The sequence below is a fragment of the Astatotilapia calliptera genome, chromosome 22 (genome assembly GCF_964374335.1).
Source record: "Astatotilapia calliptera chromosome 22, fAstCal68.1, whole genome shotgun sequence".
Lineage (NCBI taxonomy): Eukaryota > Metazoa > Chordata > Actinopteri > Cichliformes > Cichlidae > Astatotilapia > Astatotilapia calliptera.
In genome coordinates, this window is record NC_137442.1 from 18,910,352 (window position 1) to 18,931,226 (window position 20,875).

The following is a 20,875-nucleotide window of genomic DNA, read 5'->3' on the forward strand; positions in this document are numbered from 1 at the left end:
TTCTTGACAATCTGGACTTTTGCACTGACCGTATTTTCAAACTCCCTGAGTAAACATGAAGTGGAAGTAATTGCAGAGGCTTACCTCAGTGAACTTTAGCTACACGCCCTGCTGTTTGGCCTTGGCTGCTACCTCAAGTGTGTTTAAGCTTCTTTCTTTGTAATGCCTCAGCTACTACAGCTGGTCACGCCACAGTTGGCATTGTTTGTACTTTTCTGGGTGCATACCTTTCCTTGCCTAATGAGGCTGAAACAAACAGTAATTTTAATTTTCACTGCTTTTCATGATTAATGTTTTTTATGTAAATAGGGCTACATGATTATGACCAAGAAATTGCCCTAAATCTGAAGTGTTTTCACAGCAGATGATGGCCTGCTTCTCCAAACAAACCCTTTGCCTTCTACCTTAGTTTTTTTGTTTTTTTTCAGCAGTCTGTTATTTGTGGTCTGTTTTTGTTGTTGTTTTTAATGTCACTCGTTCATGCTGCATCCCAGAAACTTGAAGCTGTGCAGTGCAGGGAACAGCTGTGACTGACACGTGCAAGAACTTTATAGTATTTGATCTGGGGAGCGCTCAATTTCTTCGATTTGGTGTTCTACTGGAAAAGTGCACCAATTGTGGGAGTGCAGCCTTATTACGGTATTATTTAGCAGTAAATAAAAAGTGCCAGATACCTTGTTTTATCACAGTCTAAAACCAAAGGTCTTTGCTTTAGTGTTGTGTAGACTGTTAATCATTTAATCCCTTAGTTCAGTGATATGTTTATCATCTTCAAGACACTTGGCTGGGAGATCTTTGAAACCGTGAATGTAAAGTGTTTGTTTTTCCGTGTGTTTGAATAATGAAAATAATGGTTAGTTTCAGTTGGACTAACAAAAAAGACCTATGAGCATCATTCATACAGAGAAAAAATAATCTGAAACATGTTACAAAGATAAATAGAAGAGAAAGGGGTTAAAATAGTGCAATTGCCAAATCCTATGACTTGATAGTTTTGCATCATCAGCCAATACCTGTCTGTTTATCTTTAATTACATTAGGTTAGGTTAGTAATAGTTTAATGTGAAATGGGATAATCATGTCTCACTTCTGTCCTGCCTGTAGAGCCACCTTTACTTTCTCTTTATTGTGGAAATGTGAAAATAATTTGTTTCCATCTTGTAAAACCACTGCTGCTGTTCTGTTTGTGCCAAAGCTAACTCTTTTTTTTTTTTTTTTTTTTTGGAAATCACAAAATGTTTGAACTCTGCTCTTACATATTTTCCAGCTTCACAGGTAACAGGTGGTTGCATCTACCATTCTGTTAAATTTTTATGTACAGCAAAGATAAATGTGAGTCTTTTTGTCGAATAATGAAGTGTCTTTGGAGTGTGTTTTCTCACCACGTTCCTGCTTTCTTAATTCTTGTTTGACGCTTCACGTCTGCCACAGAATGGTGGTGAGTATGAGGTTTGTTTTTGTTTGTAAAGACTCCTCAACCTCTAAGTTAGGGACACAAGCTCAGACCATCTGCCAAAATACACACAGGCACACAAATGCCTTCGTACTTGCCCTTGCCCCACATCGCTTTCAGGCCAGCTCTTGGCGTTCTCTTTGAAGGGGTTTGAGGCAGCTGTTGCTGAGGATAGAGGGGAGGAGGGAGGGACGCGAGGAGGGCAGAGGATCGAGGGAGGGAGGGCAGAGGATCGAGGGAGGAAGCTGACAGAGATCTCTGGCAGTAGCCGAGTCACAGCGCTGTGCCTATCACTGCCTCTCCCTGATTCATCATGACAGAGAGAGATTGAACAAACGAGGGAGAAACAGAGGAGAAAACAAAGGCGAGAACAGAGGGACAGAAGTGAATACAGACCAAACCAGCGGATTTGACCCATAACGCTGTAACTATGGCATTTGGGGATGATGATAATGGTAGGTGTGTGTGTGTCTGTGTGTGTTTGTGCCCGGCTGTCCATGGTTGTGTGTTTAATCTCATCTGGCTGTGGATGCTGGCACTCACACAAAAGCTGCCCAGCATATGGTTTGAGATTGAAATCAGCTTAAACTCATTGCACTTTCACCCCAAGTGCTTTGGTGTGTGTGTGTGCATGTGCTTCCATGCGAGGGGAAAACTGGGGTGTCCTCAAATGCTTCCATGATGCTGCATTTATTACAATCGTGCGCATCTGCAAGAGCAATGGTCTACCCAATCTGAGCTGTTTAAAATTTTGAGAGATGCTTATAGTTTTGTAGCTTGTTGCTTGAGGTCATAGTTGCACCGCACCGTATCCACCCAATCCAATTTTCTTGCAGCTTCCTCTCCCCACTGTGCTCTTCAAGTCTAGTGTGGCTTTACTCAAGTAGCCACTCAGTCTCTGCTTTTCTGTCCTCTCTCTTAAACTCTTTCTTTTGTAGTAATATCAGGTCAAGTGTTCTTCTGTGTTAACACCCCAGCTCTCAATCTCCAGGCTTACTGGTGAAGCCTTTCACTTACTTGTAGTTATGTGAAAATAGTGCAAATGTGCTTGGATTTGAAAAGTAATCATTACAACAGTAAGGTCCATTGTAGAGCTTTGCAAATGTGGGGTTCTTCTACTTTAGGTAGCTAAATTTTTTTGCGAGAACAACAAAAAAAATGTTTACATGATGTTGAAATGAGGTTACTTTGTGTTGTTTAGTAGGTCGGTATGCAGAGCCCCCCAAAAATCTGTCTCCCTCCCTTTTGTTTCCCACATTGTGTATGGGTTAGTTAGTAGTTTTTGTCTTCATCATGCCAAAGATTTTCCCAACCCGAATGGAATTACAAAACGCTTCTCTTCAAAGCAGTTTAGTTTCTGGTAACAAAGAAACTCATCATCACAGCAACACACCGGTAGTTTCAGGTTACATACCCTTGTGTCATGTTGTGCCCCAAATTGCACAACATGAGAAGAAATCTTACCAGTGGCTTTGTGTTATAGGGTTCCTGTTTTGAAGCGAATGAAAAGAAGTTGTTGAGAAAAGTCAAAATTTCACATAAGCAAAGAGGGGATATCGATCATGACTAACAGGCCTTTGTTCATTCATTAGTAAACATGTGAATTGAGGTTTTTTCTGATGTTGGTTCTTGGGAAAGTAAAGCATGTCATTGCCCATGGTGCTGTGCTCGGCTCTTATTTAATGACATTTGGCCCTGTGCACAGACACACACACACAGGAAGAGCAATGATATTCAGTGCCCCAAACTGACCATCAGTAGCAGCTTTCTCTGCTTGCATAGTACTTCAGTGTTGACAGGGAGTGACACACACATACTCACAGACTCTCTTTCTCACACACACACACACACACACACACACACACACACACACACACACACACACACACACACACACACACACACACACACACACGCAGACATGCTCATTCTGCTTCAGTGCATCACAGTCTCTGCAAAGGGAATCATGACCCTGTTTCCAAGCTACTCTGATTGTCATGGCAAAGCTTTCCTCTGAATATTATGGCTTATCCCTCTCCCCGACTTGGAATTGGGACTCAAATTATACCTGTGTGTGTCTGAGTGTCTGTGTATATGTGTCTTCTTTTAATGAGATCATTTTCTCTGAGCTGGGCTGGAAATGGAGCAGCCTGTCTCCTATTAGAGAATCCAAGCTTAAACCTCAAACGTGTCTCTTTATTTTCCTTTGCTCCCCTTTCGCTCAGTCATTCTCTGTCCCAGATTGGTTTCAAGTGAAGCATTTGACCCTCTTATGTTACCAAACTGATGGCTACAATTAAATATATGGTTAGTATGTATAAAAAAAACTTCGAGTGTCATTCTATGGAAGCAAAGGAAGTTATTTTCTTTTTATTTGCACTTTCCATTGTATGTATTTTTCTAGTATTATCCCATTTTGCATCTAAATCACTGTATGTTCAGTGGTTTATCTTTTCACTTAACATGTCTGTAGGATTGGCTGTTTGTTTTTTATTAGTCTTTTTTTTATATACGTACTTCTGCTCGTTTATTTTGGAGCTGAAAGTTTTTAGCAGCTTTTGTCTCAGACACCACGGTGCTGCTCGTGTTCTTCTTTCCAGTTGTCATCACTCTCATATGAGTGATCGTGCAGTGTCAAGATATTTTGTGTCATCTTCTATGTGGGACTCTGCATGCTGTCACATGGGCCTGAGCAGGAATATGCGACATTGCCTGTACACAAACACAATCTGTTAGCGAGGTAGAGCAAAGTTTGCATAGAGCAATGTGACACTAAAGCTAAATGAAGCTTTACGTGGGCTTTTGGCTCTAGTGTGCACCAGTATTGCAGACCGTTCCACTGTTATATGGATACCTATATCTGATGTAAAAACATTCACAAACTTCATCTCAGGTGAATCAATTAATAGGCTTTCTGAAGATTTGGTGTGACTGCCTTTTTAAAATGTTATTTTTGGTGCATATGCATAAAAAAAATGCTCTGTCCTTCTCTGATCAGCAGGGTGTTGTATCCTGCTTCCTTTTAGGTGGTTTGCTGATGTTTGAACCACAGAATAATTTGGTTAGAGCAGAGTCAGTGCTGCCATCATGTGGTCAAAAGCCCCCCAAATTTTGCTGGAAGACTTAAGATTAGCTCTCTGTCTCGGCTAGACTTTCTCTCATCTTTTTTTCTTTAGACAGGGACAAGTAAACAGGGGAGCACTCCTTTATGTCTAATCATGTTTATTTTTTGGCTTGTAACACACATTAACGACTGGGAAATTGCTGCTTTGATGCATGCTTCTGTAGAGGTGTTTTAATATCTCTGTACTTTAGGATTTCTTGATTTTCTCTGGGCGGTTACCACATTGCAGCTGGTTGTCCGCTCTTCTCTTTTTATTCCAGGTTTGGTTTTTTTTGTTGGTTTTTTTTAACTCTTCTCTCCACATGGAGAGAGGAGGGGCGCTTGGCCTGGAGTTTCCATGGTAACGCTGCCTGGTACATGGTGTGGCTGATGTCTCTCACTGTGTTTAAGTATGCTGTGATTGTTTCTGTGTACTGATATGTAACTAGCAGGTAGTAAATTAATAAACAGTAAACCCAACTGTTGATTAAACCAAATTGGGGATATAGTGAACCCCCACCCCCGCCTTTGCTGCTCAATTCGTTTGAAGCTGGTCTGCACAGGTCGTCATGGCAACAGCATGTGTGCAGTCTGTTCTGTGGAGGAGATTCACGCTCTCCATCTCTCCCTCTCAGTCTCCCTCCTCCCTCTTCTCTCTGGTGTCTTTGCTCTGCCCTTCACCCAGTGACATTTACCCCCGTGGGGTCTGACTAGACAAAAGCAGGAGCTGATAATCAATGCTAAGACCCGTGATGCATGTCGTAGTACTGCTATAATGTAATGCAGCCGTGGGTTTTATTACCAATTAAAATTCACTTATGATGCATGCTTTTATAATTCAGTGCAATTATAAACATCACTATATTCTTGCATTTCTTCTGCAGTCAGTGAGAACTAGCATACATTTCAAGCAATAAATTGCACAGAAATGCCAAAGGTAGCAAAAATGATAGAAATTTTAAATCATAAATACAAATTCAGATTTAATTCATTATTCTTGTTATTTGTCAAAAGGTTCAGTAAACATTGCAGTTTAAATGATAATAATAATATATTTTTATTTTTTGCTTAAAACAACTTTGGTCTCTGTAGCTAATTTCCCCTCTGACAGCTGAAAGCTGTTGTATAAAGCCTTCTAATGCATCATTACAGTGATAGGTGGTGTTTATTTTTCTTGTTGCTCGAAAAGATGCTACAAGGATGTTTATGTGCTCCATGCAGAAAATGTACTTTTTCACTTTGCATTTTTACTTTGCTCATTTTGGCAAAAGGAAAAAGTAATTTATTCAGTATCACAATGATTATGGCTAGGTAGCCAGAACGATTGTTGCTAATAAGGCCCCAGTTCTACACTTCAAAAATGGTAAGGTGGTTTTGAAGGTGTCAAAATGTTAATTCTTTTTTATACATACATAGAACACTAGAAAACGTCATGCATATGCACACAAAATGAGTCAGGTGCAGAGCCAAAAAAAAGCCAACTGCAAATGTCAAAACAATAAATGAATAAAAATAAATCTACAGCTTGCACTCTGTGGGGCTCCAGGTTTATCTGTTTATCTATTTAGAGCATGCTACAATAAATTAGTAAAACTGCACCACTGTGTGCAAGCTGTGTTTTGTTTTTTTAATATTTCTTTTTTTATATGGATCCTGTGATTTCAGCAGATTTAGTTGAACCTGCAGCTTCTCGCCTCATACTATGAGGATTACCGTGTAGAGCTCTCACTGAGAGTAAGTGGCTGCTTTTGTCAAGTGGAAAATCAAAAGTTTTCTCTAACACGATGTCTCAAAAAAACAGATGTACTTTTATGTGTGCGTGCTTTGTAAAGCTAAAATCGCCCCGTTAGCAAAGTAATTATGAAGATGCTGCAACCGTAATAGATAATTTTAAAATTGTGTTTATTTAGTACTCAAGTTTAAAAAAGTCAAACTCAAAAACATCTCTGTCTACAGGCTCTGTTAACTGCTCTGTGGGTGTATGTTTGTGTGGGAGGGTCAAGGCCTCAGATGGAGGGGTGTGGTTCACCCTTTGTACCCCCCTTGTCAACACTCTCTTTTAATCATTGTTCCATTATCCTTTGTTCCTTTGTGCATGTGGAGAAACAGAAATATAGCAACAGAAAGTGTGTTCAGAGGTTGTTGTTGTTGATGTGTGTGAGGGTGAGAAAGAGAGAGGGGGGGGATGCTAGAAGATAGCATTTGTGCTGTCTGGTGGTTGTAATGAGTTTAGGTTAGCTGGTCTGGCAGTGACATAGAGAAGCCCTGTTAATATTCCTGGGGTGTCTGTGTGTGTCTCCCTTTCTCTCCCATCACGCACACGCATTCATCCTCCTGCCTCCACACTGGCTGCAACAACATGATGTCACCTCCCGCCTGATTGGCTGTGAGGCTGCTAAGAGAAGGAGGAGAGAGGCTGGGAGAGGGAGGGATAGGAGAGGGAGAGGAGTGAAAGAAAATGCCGGCACTTGTATGGGTGGAGGGGTTTTCGGACAGCGATGTAAGGGGTGTGTGCGTGCGCAGCCTTAGACACCTCACATAAAGTATATGTGAGGTGTGTGTGTATGTGTGTGCGTGTGGTGTGCACGTACCTGTTTTGGGGTACAGTTTGGAGAAGAGGTGAGGGACCCCAACACCACGCCCTCCCAGAAGCATGAGGCGACTTATCTGCCAACGCATCTGTGACTGTGAGTGGAAGGATGAACCTGGGTGTGCTGGACTGTGTGTTTGTGTGTCAAAGACTGTGCGTAAATGTCAGTTCATGGCTGTTGATGTGTGTCTGTACACGTCCACTTAACATTTATCTAGCTTGAAAAAATCGTCTGTCCATAACATTGGAGAATGAGGCTCATACGTACACATTCATGCTTGTCACTCATTTTGCATGTCGACTGCGTGTGTCTCTGTGTGCATGTAAATAACTTGATGTATGAGTCAAGGTGTAGGGTGGTGGCTTTGGCGCATTTCTCCATAGCTGGTTGTCAGAGCGACTGGAGCGCAACTACATTCCTATGCCAACAGTTTGATCTTCACAGTCAACTTGTGTGCGTGTGTGTGTGCACGCGTGTGTCTGCCCTCACATATTGTTGCAAATGCTGCAGCATCGTTTCAGACATTCTCAAGTTTCATGCAAGCTGGACAGCTAGCATAGTTTGTGCTAGCATGCAGATTGAGGGTTTGGGCTCTGGAGAGTTCTGTCAGTCACTGGTGGTGTAGAGGTTGGACATCTTGAAGATTTGGCTTCGTTCCTCCTTTGAAGTGATCGTATAGGTCTGAGGGTTTGCTTTTTTATTTCTCCCACTGAGTGTGGTTTTTGTAATTGGTATTGATTTAGTGATTCCTGACTTAGCTTTCGGTAGGCTACATCCTCTTTGTGCTTCTAACCATTACTTTTCCCTCTACCATGCATTGTCTTCCAGTGGCCTTAACCTCTGTATACTTAACATTTAAGTGACAAATAAAAGCCAACGTTATGTGAAATGTTTTAAAGGTTTCAACAAATAAAAATGTTAGTCTAGATTTTTAGAAATTGGGATTCAGTATATTTGCTTCTGAAAGCGGATGCAGACTTTTCTGTTTTTGTTTTTAAGGTAATCTTATTGACTATATACATGTTTATTAGTAAATAATTTTATTGCATGTTGTGAAAGCAAATAAAACAATTGTTTAATTTTTTTAGGCTGTTTGTTTTGTGTTTTTCAAGGTAATGTTGTAAAGCCTTTGCAACTGTATTTACACACAGGTTGGATGCTAACGCTACACATTGTCTTCCGCCTTACAGATCGTAGTTTTGATGATGACGACAGTGTGGATGGAAGTCGCTCTTCCTCGGCCCAAGCTGCCTTCAAGGTTCCCAAAGTTCCCAAAAAGCCTGCAGAGTCGTCCGCTGCTCGCAGGCCCAGCGCTACTGGTGGCAAGCTAGGTACGTAAATTAATTGACATTTACACACACAGTGGATAGGACAGTGTGAGAAACAACTTATGAGCCAAAGCTTATTACATTGTCTGGCATATCATGATAGCGACATGGGCAGTGGGCCAGTGGGTGAAAGTCTCAGGATGAACTGTGACTTATACTCTCTGCTCAGATGCAAGGAAATCCCTTTTGTTAAAGTTGAAAGTCTGCAAATCAAGCAGTTTAAATTCAAAATCTACTTTGGCTGTGTACAGGAGCAAACTGTTGGATCTAACTGTGATCCACCCTCCTTATAACTATATATAAGCACTGAGACATACAGCTACTTATACCTCTCTTTGCAGTTAAGGTGCAAGGAGAAACATTCACTCTCTGGTCTGTGTTCCTTCACTGGGAGATATTTGTGTAATATCATGTATTATAAACCTAATATAGAACATTTTTCTTTCTCTTAGATGTGGGTTTGATATCATTTAATAACTACTGACTGGTGTTATGAGTATTATTACTTGTAGTCCCCCACAATTAGACCCTGTCATTGTTGTTTGGCGCCTTAATTACATTTTTTTGATTAATTCAGACAAGATGTTTTCATCTTCTTAATAAATTTTAATCTGTATTTTGTGAGCTGTGAAATGAGCACGGTCCACATATGCGTTCCCTCTTAGCTTTGGTGTTACAGTATATAAAACAATGTAAATAACGAATTTTACTTCTTGTCTGAGGGGGGAAAATGACCTTTACTGTCCTCATAATTCATTGTTGGTCAATTTTAGTTTGTTTTGGATGCCTGATTGGATGTAGACTGTCAGTAAAGGTATAGAATTGTTGTTAACAGGATAAGGACAGTGACTTTGACAGCTATTACAAGAAGCAAAAGACATGAGTAAGCATGCCACAGGGTGCAGTAAGAGACACCCCTGTATGTCCTCTGAAATCTGTCTCTCCTCTCTGATTTGTCTCATATCTGTAGTTTACTCAGACCTTCAGATGATCTGCTTTTTGAAATGATTTGAATCCTTCTCTGCTGCCTCCTGTTCTGTCAGCTCTCCGTTCTGGTGCGGCTGGTTGGAGTGTTATATTTGGGCCCTGTTTGCATGTATCGATTTTTCCCGTCGTTTATTATTTCAGTAGGAAGCTTTTATGAACATGCTGCCTGTTGCTCTATCTGTGTCACACACAGGCGCACACATCCACACATACACTGGTAGTCTGAATGCATTGCTCTGCTGCATGGAAAAACAAGATTGTGATCTCTTCCCTCTTAGATCATTCCAGCCTTATTGATTATGGATTGACTGCGAGAAGCTAAATAAAGTGCATTACAAGTATTTTTTGCACACACAGGGCTACAGCTCAAAAACCTTGTTAAGTTCAATGCAGTAGGGAGGGAGAGGCCTATCGTGACTTTTGGCTCAAATTTGCGATTTTCTCACACAGAAGTTGTGGCATCAGCAACACGTTAGCAGAGCAGTGGCAGCTCTGGTAGTTGGCACAGCAGCAAGCAACAAGACTTCTGCGTTTTGAAAGCCTTAGCACACTGATCACTTTAGTGCTGCAATGACGCAGGGTCATTTCATGAAAGACCAGGCACCCAATCCCCAAATCTAAGTGTTTCAACAAGCCAAAATTGTTCAGAATGTTGAGTATCAGTATCGCACTTTGAAAAACTCAAGCATGTCTGTGACGTAGAGTAACAGAAGCAATAATCCAACAGAGAAGTGTTTTCTGATTATAGTTACCGTTTGAGGAATGACCCTGGATAGAAACACACATTAATTAAAACAGAATCGTATCTGTTCTCAACATGAGACCCAGTGAGTGATTAAAGCAACTGAAGCACTTTCGATGAAAACACATCTCAGTCGGGAGCATTTCTGGTGCTTTGCTTTTCCGTTTATCCATTTTTATGGGAATCTGTCAATTTTTGTGTGAATTTGGATTTAGACGGCAGTACGCCCACACACACTCGCACACCACGAAAGCAACACTCAGACAGAAAGAAGAAAGATGGTGTGATAGTAAGTTGCAGTATTAGATAAATCCTGTATCAGTAAAGAACAGGCGTCTCATTCTTGGTTCTGTAAAAGGTCAAGATGGCTGCTTTAAGTCAAGCCTTCAATCAAAGCGGCACCTTTTTTTTTAAAAAAAATACTCATATTTCCACATTATGATCTCCCAGGTCTGTTTACACAAATGACAATATGCTTTATTGCTTCTATAACTGCTCACTCTGACAGCATGCCCTGCAATAAAACTAATTGGAAATGGTGTTGGTGTTCTGGTAGGTGGCTTTCATGATCAGGCTGCATCCGTGACAGACAGGGGATATTGGCTAGAGCTAGCCAGCCGGCTGCATCAATTTTTCCAAGATCTCTAAGGGCCATGTAGAGTTTTGACATAACATGTCGTTGTGGTGCAGCTTGATATCCAAGCCAGCCCGGAGGAAAAGAGGAAGATATGCTTTTCTACCTTCCTTTTCCCATGTTTGTGCTCCATGATTGGCTAGCCTGAGTAGCAGCTCTAATCTCATGGTTTTCATATTCTTTTCCAGCATTACTCTCAGCTCCTTCCTTGGCTCTTTTTCCTTTTGTCTCTTCCTCCCTTGTCTGTTATTTCTGACTTGTCCCTGCCTCCCCACTGTAGGAGTTATAGGAGGTGTGGTCCACACCCCCGAGAGAGAGATGATTTACATTCCCATTACTGCCAGGAAGTCCATTAGAAACAGAGTCTGCTCACAGTGGTGTGTGTGTGTGTGTGTGTGTGTGTGTGTGTGTGTGTGTGTGTGTGTGTGTGTGTGTGTGTGTGTGTGTGTGTGTGTGTGTGTGTGTGTGTGTGTGTAATTGTAAGAGTAGCTGTTTGTTTTTTTTTGTTTTTTAGTTTAAGCAGAATCACAAAACCTGCCAGTCCAGAACCAATCCATTAGTTGTATCAGTTTCTACTAACTGTGGGTGTTTTAAAGGGGGAAAAAAAAAAAAACAGAAAAAAGACCTAGTGACTAGGCGTGGGAGTTTCTAGTATTTCTTCTGCGTGTCCCTCCATCCATTATTTCCAAGGTGTTTTTGGCCTTAGGGTTGTGGACTCATGGATGATTAAATATGGATGTATTATAATTTAAATGAACACACACTTGCATTTTAATCAACTCTGTTCTGATTTTCTTTTCTTCCCAGTGTCCAAGGAAAGTGCGGGGGCAGTTGATGAAGAGGATTTCATAAAAGCCTTTACAGATGTCCCTACTGTCCAGGTACAAACTCACACAAAATATAATAAAATGCATCCACCCATTAATTTCATCATTTACTAATACAGGCATTTAAAAACCAGATTGTCATTGTGTTGCAGATCTACTCAACAAGAGATCTTGATGACAACCTGAATAAGATCCGTGAGATTTGCTCTGATGACAAACACGACTGGGACCAGAGAGCAAACGCTGTCAGTAAATCCAGTACCAAGTTTCAGAAAATAATTTTGAAGTTAGGTCAGTAAAATGTAATGAATAATATATGTTATTGTTTGTTTTCCCTCTTTCTTTTTTTTTTTTTTTAACCTCTTTAACAGCTTAAGAAGATTCGCTCCCTGCTAGTGGCAGGCGCGGCCAGCTACGACTGCTTCTACCAGCACCTACGACTACTAGATGGAGCTTTCAAACTGTCCGCTAAAGACCTGCGCTCACAAGTGGTCCGAGAGGCCTGTATCACTGTGGCGTGAGTGTTGAGAAATATATATAGCAAACACAATCGCACTGCAGCACGAGCTTGAAGGCTCGTGTTTGGTTTCATCATCTGAGCATTCTCCGGTGTCTCCTTACAGCCACCTCTCATCAGTGCTGGGGAATAAATTTGACCACGGAGCGGAAGCCATCGTTCCCGTCCTGTTTAACCTCATTCCCAACTGTGCCAAAGTCATGGCCACCTCTGGTGTCTCTGCTATCCGAATCATCATACGGGTGAGTTTTATAAACACGTAATTAAATCAGTACTTTTGCGGTGTACTTTTGCTCAGTGCTGCTTGTCCTCTCTGCAGCACACCCACGTTCCTAGACTCATCCCCCTGATAACCAGTAACTGCACATCCAAGTCTGTAGCAGTAAGAAGGTGAGATTAGCAAAGGCCCTCATGTCAACACCACAATAAGAAGCTTAGCACCAGCTGAACATAAAATACATTTGGAGATGTTGTTATGTGACATTGTTTTTCGTGTGTTTTCTTTAGGCGCTGTTATGATTTCTTGGACCTTCTGCTACAGGAATGGCAGACCCACTCACTAGAAAGGTGAGCACTCATCAGTTTTTCAGAGGAAAGCTGTGATGGTCATACTGACTTCATAAATGCAAAAGCATCGCAGTGTCGGATTCCTATTAATGTGCTTTCCAGATGTGTTTCAGACTGGCTGGTTCACTCTTTGTGCGTCCGTTTGTGTTATTGTTTCAGACACACTGCAGTCCTGGTTGAGAGCATCAAAAAAGGACTTCGAGATGCCGACTCAGAGGCCAGAGTGGAGGCTCGCAAGTAAGACAGACATACCGAAAAACACATTATGTGGGGAGAAAAATGGTGGTAAATTCCTCACCACCCTCTTTTTCCTTTATGAATCCCCCAGATTCTTCACTTTTGCTCCATCCACCCCCCTTCATAAACCAACTTTTATCCTCCCTCGTACATTTCTCTTTTTGTCTTCATCTCTGCCTCTGTTTTCGTCTGCTCTTCTGTCTCTTTCAGGACTTACTGGGGTCTGAGGAACCATTTTCCAGCAGAAGCTGAAGCTCTTTACAACTCCTTAGAGCCTTCATACCAAAGGACCCTCCAGTCCTGCCTGAAGAGCTCTGGCAGCGTGGCCTCACTTCCCCAGAGTGACCGCTCCTCATCTTCATCTCAAGAGAGCCTCAAGTAATGAACGCACTGCACCGTCCCTCCATAGATAACTTCAGTCCTGCATGTTTACTTTAAGTCTTCTTTTAATGATGACACTGATTATAGAAGTGATTTTGACTTTGATTTCCTATCTTACACATCTTTGTCAGATACATAGATGACATCTTTCTGACATCTGTCACACATACGCTTATTTTTCCTCTACTTATTTTTATCTTATCTGTCTTTAATCCTGAATTAAAGCAGCGTGCCCATTCATATAACCAATGAAACACAAGGTCACTGTTTTTCATGGAGATGTGTTGAGAATGAGTTCAGTAGACTCAAAGCCTGAGGAAAAAAAACTGCTTCCAAGTCTGGTGAAACAGTGGCTCCTTCTGTGATGCATCACTGTTGGCAGGAGGGTGATTCGGTCGCGTCAGGGGTCGAATGTGTGTTTTAGGATCCTGTTTGCTTTGCTCAAAGGCGGCTTGAAGTGAGAGAAGCTACAACACCTTCTTTCATGCAGTGGATGAATTAAGGGGCTGCACCAAAGCTCAGTATAAATTATGTTTAAATGAGCATTATTTTGAATAGTGAATCATGCAAAGCTGCTCTAGTAGTGTCTAAGAGTGAAAATATAGATGTGAAAGTTATTTTCTGCCCCCTTTAAATATACAATTGTTTGACCATGATTTGTTCTCTGCAATCCTAGCAACCTGAAACTATTCATCTACACTGCATTTCACTCTTATGTTAAATTTGAGCAGTTCCTAGAAGGTTGTCATTTTCCTCTTTGTATTGTTTCCTGTTGCACTACATCTTGTTGATTGCTGTTGATATTAAATTAATATATTATTTATAGTCTCAGATCTGCGATGGCACAGTGCTAACTAAAGGTCAAGGCAAACTTTTAAACTGTTATATTAGCACTTTTCTACTCAAAATGCTTTATACAACCATGTCTTATTTCACCCTTTCGCTCACACATTCACAGTCGGAGTCACTCTGAGTCACAGCTACCCCATGTATACATGACATACACACCTATATCTATGTGACAGAAACATTTGATAATAAAAAATAAAGAGTTATAAAAAGCTTTTATTGCAGAGGTACCCAGATCTTGTGTAATTGTTTCATGAGAAAAATGGATATTTGTCTGTTTTGTGTCCAATGTCATTTAATCTTTAGTGTTTTTAGTGTTGGAGTTTTAACAATGCTTGAGAAAGCTGTTTTATTCAATTCCACACATCAGTGAAAATGTATATTGATCATGATTAAGACCTACTCACTGCGTTGTTATATACTGACCTACTTTTCTCCCTTTTTTTTTTTCTTTTTTTTTTTTCTTCAGTCGGCCTCTGACTTCTAAATGGTCAGCAGCACCGGGGCGAGGTGAGTCGAGCACATGTACACACACGCACAAGCCTTCTTCAACACATATTCTCCTGCACACACACACACACACACACACACACACACACACACACACACACACACACACTGAGGCAAACATCAGCTCCTATAAAAACCATCTCCCTTCATTCTCATTTACATCAGCCTGTCTCCTCCCATGAGCAATCACATCCTGTTATGTTTTTATCTTACAACACACATGTGCGCGTACACATGCGTATACTTGTCTGCCCAATTTTGTTTTTTCTGTATGGTATCGATATTGTGTTTGTATAGTATTGTGCATGCATGTGTTTGTGGTGTGTGTGTGTGTGTGTGTGTGTGTGTGTATATATATATATATCCCATCACCTCCCACCCTTTCTCCAACACGATCCTCCTGTCCTGTCAGTCCCTGCGGGTTCAAAGGGTGGGGTGTCATCGACCTCCCTGCAGCGTTCCCGTAGCGACGTGGATGTTAATGCAGCAGCAGTTGCTAAATACCGGCACGTCAGACAAACCGGGGGAGCGGGCCGTCTGCCCCCGGGGTCCTACTCCTCACTGGGTAAGGGCTCTGCCAGTCAAGTTAGATGCTTATTCAGACAGTGGAGACGTAGGTCAGCATGTGATCAGCTGGAAGTCAGACTATAAAGAGTCTCGTCAGATCAGTACAGAGGAAGTTTTTTAAAGTTTCTGACAGGTTGAAGTAAGAAGTACGTCATCTTGTATAAAAGCTTGACTCATCTGCATAACAGAAGGATGGACGTCCAGACCCAAACACTTTAGCGCTTACACTGACTCCTCTCCTCTCCTGCTGCCTGCTCATTTGCCTGTTCGTGTGCTTGTGTGTAGATATACTCTATGCATGCTCTCTATACGGATATTGTCCTCTGTGTCAGTTTGTCTCTACATTTTCGATGTCGATCCCTACATCTGCACGGTTCTCAGATAAACAGATGTTATGTGACTAATTCACACTGTGCTCCTTTCTTCTCCTGTTTCTCTTGTATTTCATCTTTTTCTATTTTTCTTATTTTCAACTTTCTTTTCACATTTATTATTCACATTATTCGTTTTCCCTTTTCCCTTTGTATAATTTCTGTAAAAAAAAATTTTTTTTCATTTTATTTTTGGGGGGTTTTCCTGTCATTGGTCTCCTTTTTTTTCCCTCCCCCTCTTTCTCTTTGCTACTAAAGATGATGCCGCTGATAAAACGGATGGTAAGATCATCTCACTCCACTTCTTCTCTGCTCTTTTCCCTTTCCTCACTCCATGCAGTCCATGTTAACTCAGTTGTGACAGTGTGTGGCCACAGCGCCCCCTGCTGTCAACTTCAAAACCTCATTTCTATTACTGCGCTGTTCACAGAAGCATAGATCAAATATTAACACATCTAAAATCATCTTCTGCTTTACTAAAGCTGAATCTTATTTTAAATATGGCAATTTTCTAACCATCTGTACTCACATTAAACTGTATCATTCAGCTGTTGGTTTTATAGGATAGTATAAGGATGTGCTGCTTGAATATTGCACACAAAAGGTGAACTGTGATACTTAAAACATGCTCCTTTTTTGTCTGTCTATAGGAACCAAATCAGACAATGGTAAGACTGTGGTTAGGTGGATGTTTGTGTGCATATTTGTAGGGATGTTCTAGATGGAAATTTTGATTTTAGTCTTTTTGGATCCAACAATTATGTGTTTGATCAATTTTATAATAATAATAAACAAGAAAAGTGACTTTGCTTAAAGGGGATCTATTATGCTCTCTGATATATTCCTGTGTTATTTTTACTGCTACTATGGTAGATGCTTCTTTTAAACATGGTTTTAGTTTGAATTAGTGAGGGTCAGCATATGTGCAAGTAACCCCTGTGAGCCAACAACTCAAGCTTCAGCATCCTGTAAATGTTCAGATTTTCTTTCCTTCTCTTGGCTCTATATGTTATCCCAAATATGGTAACTTCAAACTTGAAAGGGGTGGAGCTAAGGCAGCTTGTTTCAGAAAGAGTATAAACAGAGTATGAAATGAGATAAAACAAAAGAATATGGATTTGAAAACGAGCATGATGGGTCCCCTTTAACCACTGAGTTTGGACATGTGAATGCTATTATAAAGTGGGTTCTAAAAGTAATTGGTTGGTGGGAGATTAATGGATTATTCCCTTAAATTCCCTTTTAATCATTAAATCATTTTAGTCTATAATAAAATACCTTATCAAATACTTAACTGGTTATTTTCAGGGATTTCTTTTCTGAGACGGGTTTCTAATCCACTGAAGCATCCCTGTTGTATTCATCTGTGTTTGCACCTGGCTGAATGTGAATGTTGAGTTTAGGGTCCAGTCTTTAGCAACTTTCAGTATTAGTGGCTTTTCATCAGCTCTAGTGCTTTTTAGTTTCTGGGCTTCATTCAGCTGCAAACTGTGTGCGAGTAGTTTCATTAGTGTGTAAAATGCAGGTCTGTTTTGGGGGTTGTTTTTAATGGTTGTGCTTCTACTTGCATGCAGGTCGTGTGCGTACCAAGCAGCCTTTGTCTACTGCCAGCACCGTGTCGAGTCAGGTGGACTCGAGAGGACGCAGCCGCACCAAGATGGTGTCCCAGTCGCAACGTACGTACCTCCTCGCAGCAGCCAAAACACAGAGCATAATTTAAAGCCAGCTGTGAGTGAAACAGTCTGGGTAAAACAGGAGAAATGATGAGAGAGTGAGCTTGTAGAAGTATTTGCGGTTCCTCAACTTTTGTTTGTGGAGTTTCTTAACTTGTTGCCTCCACGGTGACGATAAGCTCCATGTGAATGTTTTTGTGCCTTCAGGTTCCGACGAATCCGATTGCACACCAGGTATTCTGTCCGTGTGTCAGAGTGTGCCTGTCTATCTCTGTATCACAGTGGGAATGGTGACCCACCCGCTCTCATTCTGATCAGGGTGTTTTGTGTAAACAGGAGAGCGTGTGCGTATGGGTGTGTGTGTGTGTGTGTGTGTGTGTTTCTTCTGCATGCTGTGTTTCATCACTGAGGATGGTGTGGTGAACAGTACATTTCCGCTTCTCCAGCCTGGCTCTGGCTTTTATTCAGGTTATTAAAAATACGAGACACAAGGCTCTGGGCTATTCTTATATTGCAGCACATTAGGCAGCTGTGTGTGTGTTTTTTGCGTGTGTACCTGCTCTCCAAGACATTAACTGCTGATATGCTGCTTCGGGCCATCTTGGAGACCAGTTTAAAATCAGACAGTGATTGGGCCACAAACCAGTGCAACAGTTAAATCTGGATATTTAGATTGAGGACCAAATCGGAGTTAAGAGGGTTGGAAAGCTTTCCGTGAGTGTGTGAGGGTATGGCTCAGTATATTTACTTTAAACCATTTTTCCCTCATTGTTAAACAGGTTTTGTTTTTTTTACATATGCTATGTGAGTTGTCCCAACATGCACTGCTTTCCCAAGTCTGTCATCTGCGGCTGGTTAAGTGTGTGTGTGTTTGCTTCAGCTACATTTCAGTACTTGTTTTCTCTTTAATTAATGGAATTATTTCAACATAGTGCTTCAGCTTTGCCTTCATTCTTGGTATGGACCACCAGGATCCTCTCTCTTCGTACTCTTATTTTTTTTAACTCCCATGACACTTCTTTTGCGCTAACACCCATAATTCATCTGATTTAATCTGCTGTTCCTTCCCCCTCACCTCTGCTTTTCCCCCTTTCTTCCCAACCAATGGGCTTAATGGCTCAGGATCTCAGTCTGCTACCCCTGTCGGTGGTAAGATTACAACGCTACTTATTTTTACCCCGCTCTCTTTAGCTGTACTTTCTTTCCTCTGTTTCCCAAACCTCACTATCTTCACGTGCACGCAGAAAGGTCACTGAGAGTCTCACCCACACTGGCTTAGGCATGCTGGGATTTGTAGTCACAGACTTATAACATGGCTATGCTGTTACCATGTGAAATACACTGCTTTGGGAGCCTCATGTTTCTGCATTTCTATGTGTTACACAATGAAAAGTCGAAAGTCACTCTTTTTTTTTTTTTTTTTTTTTCCCTCTGTAACCACATCATTAGATTCCAAGCTAGTAATTCTCACAGTTTTGTAGCTTATGTTTGGTTTCAATAACCTTTCTTTCACCATCTTATCACTAGTTTGTTTGGGTTTTTTTGTTTTTTGGGGTTTTGGGGGGTTATCGGCACTTAAACAAATCCAAGCTAAGAAATTGTCAGACAGCGTGAGTTGATCATTACTTATAACATCTTTTATCAGCTACTGGATATCAAAACTCTTTGTGCAGTAATCATATTTTCACAAAAAACAACTTAAACACAGTTTTGTCATTTAGATCCATTTTATTTAGTTATGCGTCACAAGGTGTTAGCACATAGTTCAGTAGGTTGTGCGTGTGTGTGTGTGCGTGTGCGTGTGCATTTAGATTAGCTTTTGTCTTTCATTGAGAGAAAGAAGAGAGACTCTGGTCTGCCTGCTCATTTTTAGTCTTAAAGAGATCAATTTAAAAGGGACCTGTTATGCTTTTCCTGCTTTCTGTCATTGTCTAATCTGCTGTGATGGTGGGTGCTCACATCGAACATGGCCTAAGTTTGAAATACTGAGGTCAGCTTCTGAGTTGTTCCTGTAAGCCAAAAGCTCAGGCTTTAGGCTGCTCCAAATACTGAGCAGAATTTTTTTTCCAACTCCTTTTGGATCTCTATGACATCTAAGCTGGTGGTCAAACCTTTTGTTTGTGAGGGGCAGCCAGTCAGAATAAAGTTGAAGAAGCAAATAAAACTGCTTGATTCCAACAGGGGATGAACTGAAGGCAGCACCAAAGCCACACAATTCAGGATTTAAAAACAAAACATTGCACAGCTGGACATGAGCATAATAGGTCCTCTTTAAGGTCGGTTTCAAGTCTTGAGCACTGGAGCTTGTTTCCCAAGCATCTGTTTTCACATTTCCAGCACTGCAGAGCTTCTCCTGCTGGACTGTTTGTCTTCTAGTTTATAGCAAAATGACCCACTGTAAAAAGAAACACACTGTGGCCTTAGCTTTGGGAGATCGGATGCCTCGGGAAGAGAAATTGAGACTGTTATTCAATTTAAATTCAATCCAAATTCAAAATTACAATCCAGTAATGACAGTTACCTATGAGTTGCCCTTTTTTTTTTTTTTAATGAATTTGAAAGAATTTGAACTCACTGTAGCTCTGCTGGCTCCAGCAATCCTTCCCTAGTGATGTGTATTTTTGATATACATAAAATGCCAACATGTGCTTGAAAAACTACCAACTACCTTTGCCAGTTGTTGGTATAAGAAACTGATCACTTCTTTTTTTCTTTTCTTTTTTGTTTTAATGAAGTTGTCACGTTATAGAGGGGTGGTGTCACTACAGCTTTTTTTTAATAAATGTCCCATGCACCACGGATAATCTATGTTAATCTATGTCTCTCTGAAGCTGGTAGTCGGAGCGGCTCCCCTGGTCGCGTGCTGACGAGCACGACCCTGAGCACCATGAGCACCGGGGCTCACAGGGTGCTGGCTGGATCCACTGGGGATGGACACAGACGCAGCCGCATCCCCCGCAGCCAGGGCTGCTCCAGAGACTCATCACCCACCCGCCTGTCTGTGGGTGAGTGCATTAACGTGCTTTGAACTAATACTGTCTTTCTATAAATTAGCTGTGCCTGCTTTAGAAACTGCTCAAGTGTTGGGTGATATTTTGTGCCATCAAACTCAGATGACCAGTCTCTGTGATTCGCTGTATACATGGATCTAAATTTGCCTTTTTCCCTCCTGCTCCCTGTCCTCCTTTTCTTCCTCTGCTCCTCTCCTTTTTCTCTGTCCTTGTTGCTTCTGTCTCGTAGCTCCTTCTAGCATTAGTTCCATCTACAACGGAGCAAGCAGAGGAGGTAAGGCTTCGACCTCGACTGGACCCTTGTGCTACCCATCAATCCACCTCAATGTGCCTATTCTCATCCTCACTTTAACCTCCATCTCCTTACACCATTTCTATCCATGATTTTAAAAAAAATTCCTCGATCACTGCTGCCGTCACAGTCCGTCTCTCCCATCATCAGTCGCTGCCTCAGCTTCATAGATTCCATCGTTCTAACTTGTCTGTCTTGGCTGTGTCGTTATGGTGATGGGTGCCTGTGATCAGCA

At 41.3% G+C, this 20,875-nt stretch overlaps 1 protein-coding gene across 50 annotated transcripts in view; it reads left to right on the forward strand.

Moving 5' to 3' along the window:
- clasp2 (cytoplasmic linker associated protein 2) overlaps window positions 1-20,875 on the forward strand; it is a 69,926-nt gene that overhangs the window by 31,902 nt on the left and 17,149 nt on the right. For 11 of the 50 annotated variants that reach the window (XR_013904500.1, XM_080295953.1, XM_080295955.1 and 8 more), the window contains 18 exons: window positions 8,338-8,478; window positions 11,646-11,719; window positions 11,818-11,910; window positions 12,037-12,182; window positions 12,289-12,424; window positions 12,502-12,572; window positions 12,690-12,749; window positions 12,909-12,986; window positions 13,197-13,364; window positions 14,686-14,726; window positions 15,139-15,291; window positions 15,923-15,946; window positions 16,315-16,332; window positions 17,239-17,340; window positions 17,545-17,571; window positions 18,460-18,486; window positions 20,169-20,342; window positions 20,578-20,622. Coding sequence is in view for 49 of the 50 variants with exons in the window: in XM_080295953.1 (XP_080152079.1) it covers window positions 8,338-8,478; window positions 11,646-11,719; window positions 11,818-11,910; window positions 12,037-12,182; window positions 12,289-12,424; window positions 12,502-12,572; window positions 12,690-12,749; window positions 12,909-12,986; window positions 13,197-13,364; window positions 14,686-14,726; window positions 15,139-15,291; window positions 15,923-15,946; window positions 16,315-16,332; window positions 17,239-17,340; window positions 17,545-17,571; window positions 18,460-18,486; window positions 20,169-20,342; window positions 20,578-20,622 (1,578 nt within the window). In the remaining variant the exon portion in view is untranslated. Of the gene's footprint in view, window positions 1-1,777; window positions 1,909-6,973; window positions 7,244-8,337; window positions 8,479-11,645; window positions 11,720-11,817; window positions 11,911-12,036; window positions 12,183-12,288; window positions 12,425-12,501; window positions 12,573-12,689; window positions 12,750-12,908; window positions 12,987-13,196; window positions 13,365-14,685; window positions 14,727-15,138; window positions 15,292-15,922; window positions 15,947-16,314; window positions 16,333-17,238; window positions 17,341-17,544; window positions 17,572-18,459; window positions 18,487-20,168; window positions 20,343-20,577; window positions 20,623-20,875 lie in introns of those variants that run through there. The other 39 variants (XM_080295964.1, XM_080295977.1, XM_080295980.1 and 36 more) reach the window with 30 other exon arrangements.